This window comes from Ochotona curzoniae, unplaced genomic scaffold (assembly GCF_017591425.1).
Source record: "Ochotona curzoniae isolate NIBS_2020 unplaced genomic scaffold, NIBS_Ocur_1.0 scaffold_4683, whole genome shotgun sequence".
Classification (NCBI taxonomy): Eukaryota; Metazoa; Chordata; class Mammalia; order Lagomorpha; family Ochotonidae; genus Ochotona; species Ochotona curzoniae.
Genome location: NW_024467121.1, coordinates 8,816,619 through 8,829,420, shown reverse-complemented (window position 1 = coordinate 8,829,420; position 12,802 = coordinate 8,816,619). Strand labels below are relative to the sequence as shown.

The 12,802-nt window shown below is 47.0% G+C and overlaps 1 protein-coding gene across 1 annotated transcript in view; it reads left to right on the top strand.

Moving 5' to 3' along the window:
- Window positions 1–12,495, top strand: part of ADARB2 (adenosine deaminase RNA specific B2 (inactive)) — a 183,289-nt gene extending 170,794 nt beyond the window's left edge. The window contains exons 9-10 of the mRNA XM_040968291.1: window positions 10,228–10,406; window positions 12,288–12,495. Of these exons, the coding sequence (XP_040824225.1) occupies window positions 10,228–10,406; window positions 12,288–12,464 (356 nt within the window). The 3' untranslated portion in view covers window positions 12,465–12,495. The remainder of the gene's footprint in view (window positions 1–10,227; window positions 10,407–12,287) is intronic.
- The last annotated feature ends 307 nt before the right edge of the window (window positions 12,496–12,802 follow it).

The following is a 12,802-nucleotide window of genomic DNA, read 5'->3' as shown; positions in this document are numbered from 1 at the left end:
GCAGCCATGGAGCTGTCTCACTTGCAAATTTAACAATCTATCCAAAAGTAGTCTTTAAAGGGTGGGATTACTCCCCCAGAAAGAAGTCTCACCTGGTTCACAGGCCAGTTCCAAGATTCAAACTTAGTGTTTGTGTTAGACTGAACAGTGGTCCCCAAAGATACACAGTTCCAATCCCTGGAGCCTGCAAACAACCATGTCTGAGATTCCTGGAGAGGTGATTAAGTGAAGAACATGCGATGAGGAGCTAATAGGGATGGTCCTAGTGAATCCTACATGCAGGATTCCCTATCTTCTCAGAAGGAACATTCTCGTAAGAGAGATTTCCTCATAAAAGGGAATTTATAATGAAGGCTGCATGAAAATAGAGGCAGAATCGCAGTGCTGCAGCCATGAGCCAGGGAATGCTGACTGTCACCAGCAGCTGCAATAGCCAAGAAAACGACCCTCCCCTAGAGCCTCCAGAGATAACACTGCCCTGCTGATGTGTTGATTTCCAACTTCCAGCCTCTAGAACTGTGCAAGATGACAGCAATGACATTCATAACCATTTGTGACAGCAGTTCACAAGCTGAATAGAGCACAAGGTTATGCAAGCGTAACTTTCCCTGCGTTTGGGGACCACATTGCAATATATGATGCTGTTCTTGTGTTAACTTAGATTAAAGGTAAAAGTTCCCCGGTGCTAATCCCAGGCTAGTCCGATTTACGTTTGTCTTCATTTCTAATGTCAACGAGCTAGTTCACAGAATCCTTGGTTATGGTGGTCTGTAGAAGGAGTGATAGGAGATCCCCAAGGTATACATGCATCAGGGAATCCCCTGGAAAAAGTTGGTGGGTTTTGGCATGCTGACCCCTTGTGAAGACATTCTTCTCTTCTTGGACAACACTTGTCATAGTGCTCCTGATCTCTTTGTTCAAACTTGAGGGCTGTGCCCCAAGTCAGCCAGAGTATTCTGACACCTTGGCATCTTCCACCGAATGGAGACTCCTGAGTATTCTCCTGGAGGCATTTAATGTTATGCATTGGGGAAAGGGATGCGTTCTCTGTACCAATGGACGGTTTGCAAGAACCTAATGGGAATAGATCTTGGTAGGGTTATACCAGTGATTGCAGTTCATTGTGTCTTTGTGAGTAACTTTCTTCATTTTTTAATTTTTAATAATATAAAGAGAATAGATTTCACATATTTAATAGATACAAGAAGGTACTCAATTCCCCACCCTCAATCGCTCCTTCTTCCTTCCTTTCTTTCTTCCTACTTTCCTTTTTACTTTAATTTGTGTTGACATAATTTCAGCTTACTTTATAATCACCAACCAGACATTTCAACAAGCAAAAAATAGAAAAATTACTATTCCACAGGAATATAGACAAGGGCTGAGAGCAAAAATCAAGACATAACATGTTAGCTTCATTCTTATACTTTTTAACAATATCAATCCACAAAATGAAACAACTCCTATATAACTAGCCCCAATATCAGTAGTATCTGTCTTTTTACTTCTTTTTTTATAACATTAATAAATTTCTTCTATTTAATATTTGCAGTTTTGGGGGGAGGGGCCCAGCGAGGTGGCGCAAGTGGTTAAGGTCCTCACCTTGCACGCCCAGGATCCCATATGGGCGCCGGTTCTAATCCCGGCAGCCCCGCTTCCCTTCCAGCTCCCTGCCTGTGGCCTGGGAAAGCAGTCGATGACAGCCCAAAGCTTTGGGACCCTGCACCCGCGTGGGAGACCCGGAAGAGGCTCCTGGCTTCGGATAGGCATAGCATTGGCCGTTGCGCTCACTTGGGGAGTGAATCATCGGACGGAATATCTTTCTCTCCGTCTCTCCTCTCTGTTTATCCGCCTTTCCAATAAAAAAATAATAAAAATAAATCTTTAAAAAATATATTTGCAGTTTTTAAGGTTTATTTATTTGCATTTGAAAGGATATACAGAAAAAGAGAGAAAGAGGAAGATCTTCCACCCATACCTCAAAAGACCATACAGGTCTCCCACACAGGTGCCAGGTCCCAAGGACCCAAGCCATCCTCCATCACACTCCAATGCCACAAGCAAGGAGCTGGATGGGAGGAGGAACACCGGGATCCTGGCATTTGGAGGCAGAGGATCAACCAGCCGAGCCACTCTGGCCCCAGCTTAGTATTTACAGCTTTAAGAGCATAATGACACTTTTCAGCCCACACCCCTGTCACTCTCAGTTTTCCTTCCTTTCTTACTTTTCTTTTAATATCTACAAAGGCATATTTTCCATTTTTCATGAATATTTCTCTAAGATAATTTGATATTCACTTCAAGATACAAGTTTATGCTCCTCTTCCATTTTCACAACTCCTAAGCTCAGAAAGAAAAAATGTCCCTGTGCCTGTCCTGAACTTATCCAGTACCATTTAGAAGCATCATTCATGCTGTAATACAGCACTGAGCTCATCAGTTTTAGCTCAAACCACAAGGGCCTGGGGGAAGCTCAGTCAGTAGGGTTAGAGTGAATGAATGAGTAAGTACTTTGAAGATTTCCGATTTGTGTCTATAGGCAGGGATGCCAAACAACACCTAGGAAATTGGTTTAAAGTTATAACATTAGTACATAATCAGTGAAATTATTCTTTTTGTGAAGAAGATCCTTCAAAACCATGTGTCTCTTAGATCTGAATAAGATTAAAAAGAAATAATCTAGAAATTATAGCATTAGGTTATATTAAGCTTGCAAATAGATCTTCAGGTCATCTCTGTCCAAGGAGTTCTGTGTGTGAAGGTGACAAGACACGATGGAGAAGAGGACACACCCAGAAACACAAAAAAGAAACAAGGACAGCCAAGGGCAAGGCGGGCAATGCTGGGCCTTCCTCAGAGTTCTGACACTGACACCTGGGAGAAGGCAAGCCTGACGCAGAAAGAGGTAGTCTGGGGCCGGTTGGTGTCAGAATAATAAAATAAGCGTTCCTCACTCAGCCTCAGCAACCAGGAGGTAATAACATTATCTTCTGAGTGGATTGAATTACTCCTGACTACACGTTGTCCATTCACACAGGATTTATCCTACAAAGGGGAAGCATAGTGCTTAGACGGATGCCAGTGTTCCGTAAAGAAATCCCGTATTGCGTTGTACATTGGTAAATGTTCGTGTTAGACTCAAGTGAGTCTGCCACAGTCCTTCTATCTCCTTGGGTATAATCAGTTCAGCCATTAATTACAGTGATGTCAAAAGGCATAACACTGGCCTGAATGAGTAGTGAGCATTCCGAATAATATCCTTGGCTGATTCATTTAAAAATAAAATTTCCATCCTTTCATGTTGCTTTGTGAAGCTTCATTCTTAAAGTAGGAGCTCAAAGTACATGAAGAAATAACATCCCCAGCAGAGGTATTAGCTGCTCTGTTAAGCACACACATAAGTGAAATAAAACAGCTTAATGTCGAGGGAACTCTGACCTTCGTTGGTTAGTGACTCTGTCGCATTAGGTAAATGCATTGGGAACATTTTCTGTAATCTTTTGATCTGTATGCCTCAGAGAGCTGTAAACAAACTGAAGTGACTTCCAAATCTTCCTTCCGATGAAAATAACAACAACCCTGGCACTTGAAGACTTAAAAGTGCCCTCATCTGTCTTGTTCAGTCTTACCTCGTGAAGTGGAGAAGTTACCACTGTCAGAGAACAAAATAAGGAAAAGAATGGCAGCTGCCAAGGAGCAAGACTGAGCAGGAACTCAGATCTGACGCCTGAATCATATGAAGAGGCTATTAGGGTCTTCCAGCCTCACACTTTGCACCTCTGTAGTCATGGATGGGCTCAGTGATATTGATGGCTGTAGCAGGGATTATGATTTCATTTCCTACTTAAATCGCCTGATAAGGGTAGGATAGTCAGCAATGAGTGATTCCTGTATTGTGATCATTCGTGCCATCTCGAGCTGAAGCCTTGTTTACCAAATAGCTGTTTCCATTACCTTCCCCTCGTGCTAACCTGTTGAGACCAAAGCTAAAGAAAAGGTGACTCTAGAGTGCTGGGGGTGGGAGGAGAAGCTGCCCACCTGCCATTCAGATCCCAGGGGCTCATCAGCCTGCACCTTTCCCCCACTGCACCTTCAGCATTGCCTTCCCATGCATCCCTGCCTATGGAGCAGAGTGGCACTGGATTGACACAACCATCCTGATGGCTGCCTTCCCAGCACTGTCGGGGCTCCATTGAGGTTGGCCCGGCTTGCCAGGAGTAATGGGAGAGTAGCCCAGCAGGGCTGCAGCTGAGAATTCTCCAAAGCAGGTGTCTGTGCTGGCAGCCAGAAACAAATCAGCTAAACTTTCCAGAACAAAGAGGAAATGGGAAGGGAGGGAGCAGGATATTTGAAAGAAAGAGAAGGTCTCATGATCATATCAGAAACTCCAAGAGTTTCCACTGAGCTCAGAGTGGCTCTGTGGCTCAATGGTAGGTCTTCAGTAGCACAGAGACTAAAGGGGCAGAGAGGGAGGAAACGGGAAAGGGAAGAAAAAGGGGCAGAGGAGGCCGTCTCCTAGAACCCAGCTGCACACAGATTTGGAGCAGTGACCGCCTCTCTATGTACTCAGTCATCCCTGACCTTGGCATCTGCCTCCTCCTGCCAGGGCAGTTGCTGCCCAGTAGGACAGCCTGTGGCTGCCAATGGGCCAGATTGTTCCCCCTGTGCTGTCCCTTGGGGGGTGGGCAGCTGCCATAGTGAATCACTTCTAGGAAAAAGAGCTGATATGAATGGAATTAGCCTGGGCATGCGATGCCACACATCCATGAGCAAAGGAAGGTCACAGTGTGACTTTGACTTTGGGCAGACAGGAGACTGGGGTGGTGTATTCTGCCTAAGACACCCCTGTAACCTCCTGGGACCTGGGACCCTGCAGCTCAGAGTCTTCTCTAGCCATTCTTCCTGTGAACTGCAGAGAGGGCTGTCTCCAGAGGGCATTGCATGCTGTGTTTCCACTCCACACGTGAGTATCTTCTTTACAGGGAGTCTGCTGGGTCCAGGAGCTCACACTGCAGTCAGCCAGTTCTTTGCGTTCAGGCTGTTTACCAACACCTGAGCTTCTCCACCAGTAGTGCCTGCAGCTTTGCTTTCATCACAAAGCAGCTGCTTCAGTGGCCTAAATACAGTGGGCTTGCTAAAGCTTCAAGGTCATCCCTGCAGGCTTCCATCATCTTGCCTGATCCACACCTGAGAGAAGGCGTAGTGTATCATCCTCTTTGTCTATGCAAGAGTTTAGAAGGCCAAGAGGGCAGCAAAAAGGAGGCAGGCAAAGTTGGTGGCATTCAGCTGAGTTTCACAAGTGGGAATGAAGGAGGGGGTGGGGGGAAAGCAACCCAGCCCAAACCAGGCTGTGTTGGTAGAAAGTGCTATCTATGTAGGACTCCCTGCAGAAGCCACAGAAGTGAAAGATCCCAGAGGCACCCATGGAGCAAGGGACAAGCGAATGAACAAGAGGCAATTGCTTTTCTACTTACTTTTGTAGCTGGAATGTGGCCACACAGTGATTGACACTTAGAGCATGCCCCCTCCCTAACTGGGAAGAGTCTCAACAGTGATGCCCGGTTTTGTTCCAAGGAAAGCATCTGGCTGTGTTCATGCAGGGGGTGGGGGAGTGCACCTCCAAGAGCTGCAGAGCCTTTTTCTTCAGATGCTCCCACCTCAAGGGTGACAGATCAGCCAGCAGGATTGTGGGGAAGAAAAGCAAGTGGACAATGATTTGAGTGGCCAACTGTACCAGAATGCTGCACAAGTTGGAATCCTCAGGATGGAATCACTGGAAGGAGGGGCCTCTGCAGTGTTTGCTGCAAGTCACTAGATGTCACACAGCAACATCTCCAGGAAATCCTGATCAAAATAAGGAACACCATGAGATGGCTGGACAAGCTGGGCAGGAATTGAGGCCCATCAAGAGCTAGAAAAGCACAGGCACAGCCACTACCATTCCAGGCTGTGAACCCTCTGCTTTCTGTTTCTGTTATTCTGAGAGAATTATAAGGAATGGGTAGATTCCAACAAAAAAAAAAAAAAAAGAGTGTGCAATCTGACAAAGAGAGTCACACATTGAAACTAGGACTTCCCTGAACATTTGAGATGCTTCCTGGTCAAGAGCAGCTCCCTGGGTGTGTGGCCCTCCCATCCCCACAGGGACTGAAGCTTAGAAAGAGCCCGTTCCTGGTAACTGTACATTTTTTTAGCAATTTTTAAGCAGAGGGACCCACATCTTCCTTTCACAATGACCCTCAGAAAGTTGATGGCCAGTGCTGTGTCTGCATCTCAGCACTTGATTAATTATCCCACATTCTTACAACTCCCTTGCAGTCAATGGATTTTTTTGTTTTAGGGTTTTTCTTTTTTTTTTTTTTCTTTTTGGTTTTTGGTGGGTTTTGTTTTTTTGTTTGGCCTCACCAACCAAACTATAAACCTAAAAGGTCTCTTGATGTTTACCAGCTCTTTAACAGGCTGGACCTGCGGTGGTTGGCCAATAAACACACAGTCTTCGATTGCTTTGGCATGGCTTTGTTTGTTCATTAATTTCCTCAGCAAATATTTATAGAAAGAGAGAAAGAAATCTGGGCAGGTCTTTATTACTACAAAACTGATTTAAAATCCTTTAAATTAAAAGGTTAAGCCACCATCTTGGCAAGGGGGGCCAGGTAGGTTCGTCATCGGGGCTTCAATGGATAGATCTCCTAACAGCATGGCAGCTGCTGGGGACATGTGAGCCAGGTCGGACTCAATGTTTGGGGCCCTAGCCATGGCTGTGGCTGCAAAGCGGTGGACAAACCAGGGGCTTGCCAGAGTCCACAGCAAAGACACTGTGTGGGGAACTCGGCAGCCTAGATCCCTGGCTCTGCCCATTGCCACCAACTTCAGAGGGGCCAGGTGGGGTTGTGCTTGGAGCTTGGATGGACAGACATCACAGCAGCGTGATGACTGCTGGGGGCATTTGAACCAAAACAGACTCAACGCTTGGGGAACTAACCCAAACCACCACTGCCAACCACTGGGCAAAATCAACCCTCTGGTGGCCAAAAGGCCAACCAGAATCAGGCTTCACCCAATGGCCACCCAGCAGCGAGTTTGGGGCTCTTGAGGGAGTAGAATTACTGCCAAGGGACATCTGTGTATAAGGCCACTGTACATTTACATCAGGAAAGATTCCCCCCAATAAAGGCCCACTGTACTTGCAGGTAACTAAGGGGACTGAAACCTGCTGGTTTGCAGGGAAGAGTCCAGAAGATCTGTATGGGTCAGACTGATACACCAGTCCACATGGGAGTCCTGGGTTGGGCTTATTAACATGGGACATTGTTGACCACCACACATACCAGTCCATGCAAAAGCTAGGGCTGGGGGTCTGTCTAGCAGGACTAGATCCCAGTAGCTGACTGAATGTCAACACAGGGCACATGTCACATTAGGCAGGGTCATGACACTAACCAGCACACAAGAGAACCAGGTCCAGAGGTAGAGTCTCTGTGGGGATATGTGGAGCCAAACTCTATGGAAATACAAGTGTTGCTGCTTAGCTCAAGAGTTGGGGTGATGATGATTGACCATGGTGCCTGCCAACACTCACAGGTACAGGGATCCAGAATAGTCTGGGCAGATCCAGGTTGCAGAACACACAGTGAATCCTAAAACAGGGTATGGGGCAGGCAGGGACACAACATTCACCAGCTCATACAAGGCAAAGATGGAGGGGAAGACTATGCTGGGAAAAGGCTTAGCACCCACTGGCATGCATGAGATCTGGGTCTGAGAGTGAACCAAGTGGGAGTAAATGGGCAACTCCCCCAGTGTGTCATAGCTACTGCTGCTGAGCATGTGGTCCAGGCCTGGGGAATGAGCAGGATGTGCAAGGTAGCTCCAGCTATTGGCAAATGTGTGTGAGTTGCTTTTGGAAGGGGTGGACTGGGCAGGGCCAAGCAAACCGTAGCTCACCAGCAAGTACAGAAACCAGGCTAGAGTGCTGGTCATTCCGGGCTAAGCTGTCACAATTACTGGTTTGCATGAGCCAGAGATGGGAGCAGAATGAGCAGGGCCACGTACCAGCACTCACCAGCATGAGTTGGGACTGGGGGCAGGCTGGGGCAGGCCATGATACAGCATCCAAAGGCAAAGGCCAAGATAGGTGAGGGACTATGCCAGGCTGTGTCAGAGCAACCATTGGCACATGCAAGATTTATAGCTGGGATCAGGCCTTGTTTAGAAGCAAAAGGGAAGCCCTGCTGTGTGGTTCCCATGGTGAGTGTGAAGGTCAGATTGGGGGCTGCATTCTGGTCTGGAAATGGCTGCAGTCTCCCTTGACACAAGTGTGAACTAGAGCTGGGGTGTGCCAGACTGGGCTAGACTCCAGCACCCACTGGTGCTTGTGAGAACCAGAGTAGGTGTATGACAGTCTAGGCTATGTCTCTGCCCCCTGCTGAGCCATGTGTGAACTGTTTCTCACCCAGCAGTAAAACCAGAATGGGTGAAGGTCAGTGAGGAAAAGCCAGTGATCCTGCTAGAACAGGAGGTGGTCTAAGTAGGGCTGGACAGAGGTTCTGATGGAGGAGCTTGGGGAACTCCTCCGTCAGGACACAGACCGTTAAGGTGAATATAAGAACACAATAGGGAGCAGCCCAGACCAGGCCACAGAACAGTTCCCACAGGCATAAATTTGGCACGATCGGGAGCAAATGAGGTTGGGCCAGTTCATATCACCCTCTGGTGAATACAAGCACCAGACTGGAATGTGTGTAGGTCCGGGTTCAGTCGCTACACAACCCAGTTCACATGAGGGTCAGGACTGGGGGCCAGCTGGAGTAAGCTAGGATATAGCCCTACCAGTGTTAGCTGGAATTGGGGGTGGGCTGGGCCTGGCAAGGTTACACCACCCACTGGCTAATGCCAAAGTAAGGTGGGCCATGCCAGGCTGGTCTGCAGCACCCAACCAGCACACATGAGGCCAAGGAGAGTAGAGGGGACAAAACTGGTAGGGGGCATGTGTAGGGCTCCCATGGCTGCGTAGGGACCACCACTCCCACTTGAAAGCATGAGAGTTAGGATGGGGGACAACCAAACTGAGCAGGGTTATAACAACTGTTGGCCACATGTGAGTTGGATTAGGAAAATGCCAGACTGGGTTGACTGTTCATTCTGGTGCAGGCAAAAGGTCAGAGTGGGTGTGGGTTGTTTGGGCATTGCTGTAGCATCAACTGACATATGTTGCCATGGGGAGCACATTCTGTCAAGTTAAACTGCAGAAACTCCTGGGTAGTACAAGATCCAGGAGTGTGAGTGGACCCAGTAGGGAAACAGTGGGCATCTCCCTCTTCAGTTGCCTGAGAACCAGGACTAGGGCAGACATGGCTAGATAGAGAGTGACACCCACTTGTATGTGTATGGGCTGGATTCTGGGACTGGTTGGTTGGGTTGAACTAGGCTTCAATGCCCATTGACATGTATGAGAGCTGAATGGGATGTGGGACAGACTGGAATACTCTGCTATACATATTAGCAAGCACGGGAACCAAGATAGGGGGTGGGGCTTATTATGGGTCGCACCAACTGGTTGGCAATGAATATCTGGGCAAACAGAGACTCTAAGGTGGACTATGTCAACCAGTGGATTCTGGAGAGATTTCATCGTGCTTGGAGTGGTGAGATCAGCAGTAACTCAGAACTGTTGAACTATCAAAAGCCTCTTGAGCAGTGCCCTCAAAGCATGCCCCACATCAGGGACCCTTGGGTGGTGTCGGGTGGCTGTCCTCCATCCCAGGGTACAGAGGTATCTGGGAGGTTGGGTGTGGTTTCCTCCTTTATCTCCCTCTCTTTCCTAGAAACAGGGAAGAAAAAAGAGAGTATGGAAATAATGGTCTCACCCAAGGGCTACTTTCTGTAGCCCTTGACCCTTTTCACCCTAATCAACTATGTAAAAATCATTTAAAAATAAAAACTAAAAAAAATTAAAAGGTTAAAAAAAAAACAGGAACCAGCAATGACTTGCAGCACAAAGCTGTCATCAGGGATGTGTGTGATTCTCACCTGTCATGCCTAGAGGTGAAAGGGTGACCTGCAGGTGAACTGACCAGGTTTTAAAGATGAAAATCTGTGGACAATCTGTGTGTGAATATCTTATAGCAGCTCCAACACAGATTGTATTTCCCATTATCTGCTCTCACAGGAGACCTGTCTGAGGCCAGGAATATTAATGCTTGGCTGCTTTTATTTCTGTCTTGACAGGAGTGAGTAATGCTGAGGCACGGCAGCCAGGAAAGTCTCCCCACTTCAGCCTGAACTGGGTCGTGGGCAATGCGGACCTGGAGATTATTAATGCCACCACTGGGAAGAGGAGCTGCGGGGGCTCATCCAGGCTCTGCAAGCATGTGTTCTCGGCTTGGTGGTCACGGCTCTATGGCAGGGTAGGTAGCACCTGTCCTTCCTGGGGAGAAGCTAGCCACAACAGACTCAGGCTGGCACCCTGAACCAGATCACAGGAGTGGGCCCCCTCCGGGTCTGCAGCAAAAAGGACACAGAACGCAAAATCCAGTTCCCAATGCATTTCCTTTCCTCAGCTGTCCAGACCAATAACGGTTCCCCCTTCCCCTAGATTTAGGACTCTGAGTGTCCAAGCCTGGTCCCTAGACAAGCAGTACTGGAGTGCAGAAACCTTGGCACTGGAAAGTCAAGACGAAAGGAACTACCTGACAAACAGCTAATGTGCCAAGCACTGTGCTGACCACTGCACATGGAGGAGCATAAGAAAAGTTTGTAGAAGCATCTTTTAAGGTTTTTTTTAACTTATTTAAAAGGCAGAGAGACAGAGAATCTTCCATCTGCTGCTTCACTTTCCAAGTGGCCAAAGCCAGAAGCCCAGAACTTTAGAGCTAAGCTCTTGAATATCTTTCACTGCTTTCTTGGGCACACTAGCAGGAGTCGGAATAGAAGCAAGCAAACAGGACCAAACAGGTCCCCAAGCATGGCATATGGGCATTGAGAACAGCAATTCTTAACCACAACACTGGCCTCATATAATTTTTTTGAAGTTGGCATAAAGTTTATATTCAAGAAATTTAATACCCGGAAAAGTCATGTTATTTTCCTCTAAATGTAAATGTAGTTGGCATTTCTCCACCACTCTGATGCCTCAGCATTTTCTCTGCATCAGCCATTCGGAAGCTGCTTTCTCCTCCAGAGTCAGGAACAATATTGAATTTCTGGATTTTAAACCAAAATACACATTTTCATGTATTTCCAAAGTATAGAAGACTATGACCAAAGCAAAAAAAAAAAAAAATAGTGTCGACAAATACAAAATGATTTGCTAAGTTTTTGTCCAAGCAGTGATTCAGAATAGGAATAATGGTGCTATGGTTAGTTTATCAATAGTAGAATAAGACATATATACTGATGCTTAAAATAAGCATTTTTGTCAACTTAAATGACTCCAGATAGTACACATTTGGCTCTGAGCGTGCCTGTGACTGCTGCCATTGTGTATGAGCAGAGAGCTTCAGCCAGGCAGGCTCCATCGTGCCTGCTCTCTTGCTCCGTTCACTTCTAAAGACTTAGAAAGGATAGAGAGCCATCAGTTTTGCCTTACTGAACAAAGGATCTCTTGTTTCATCCTTGCGGCCTGGGGGCGGGGAGGACTGGGGAGATGGGGGGAGTTGGGGGGGTCATTGCATGAGAGAGCTTGAGTGGGCGTGCTGATCTCCAAACTCTGAGAGCTCCCCCAGTAGAGGGTCTTGCCCTCCTCTTTCATTGCAAGCCCTGATCTCCTTGGGGGCAGGAGAGAGGTGTGGAGGGCTATGGATTGGAACCATATTTGACCTCTGCGTTATGTTGACTTTCAAAGCTTTGATTGTTATATTCAGAAACCTCGCCAAGTAATCATTTTAATTGTATTGTCCTGGGCATCTAATATCATTCAAACCCTTTCTTTTTTACCACCTGCCCCACCTGCTACTTCAGTTGCCACAATCATCCTGGGGTCCCTTTCCCATTTTCATTCCCTAATCCTCCTCCAGAAAGGAAAATATGCAAGGTGCTTATGTTGTAAAAAGCAGACAAGTTATATGTTAATTTTGTTCATTAATCATTCACACTTTGGGTTTTCCATATAACTGGTCTCTTAGAACTGAGACACAGGTGCTTTTTATTATGTTTTTGTGTTCTAAAAGATAGGAGGAAGAAAAAGCAAATGCTGAGACCAAGAGTGATGGTTTGCTTAAAACCCCATGGGCAGAGGCTCCTGCACCAGCTTTGAGTATGACTTGCTCTTTTCTTCTTCCTGTCCACAGCTCAGCACACGGATACCAAGCTGTGGAGACACGCCATCCATGTACTGTGAGGCCAAACAGGGAGCCCAGACCTACCAGTCTGTGAAGCAGCAGCTGTTTAAGGCTTTTCAGAAAGCAGGGCTGGGCACCTGGGTGAGGAAACCACCAGAGCAAGACCAGTTTCTACTAACTCTCTAAATCACCAGACTCCTTTGCTCTTCAACCAGAGTGGAACACTTGGAAAGGACGAGGTTGGGCATGTGGAGCAACACGGTGTGTTCATGGGTTCTCTGCATTTGTTTCCTTGCAGGGTTCTGGATGCACACAAGTGTTTGAAATAGAGTTGGGCAACTGGACTTGAAGTCGAGTTGCTCACCCAAGAACCCTGTCCACTACACCCAAATGTGCAAGTGCTGCTACATTAGCTCTGTCTCTTCTTGGTGGTGTCAGTGGGAAAATTTCTATATAGCCAAGGTGTGTATGGGAGGGGAGATAACAGGGGCAGCATTACCTGCAGCCTTGAAAAGTGATATTGA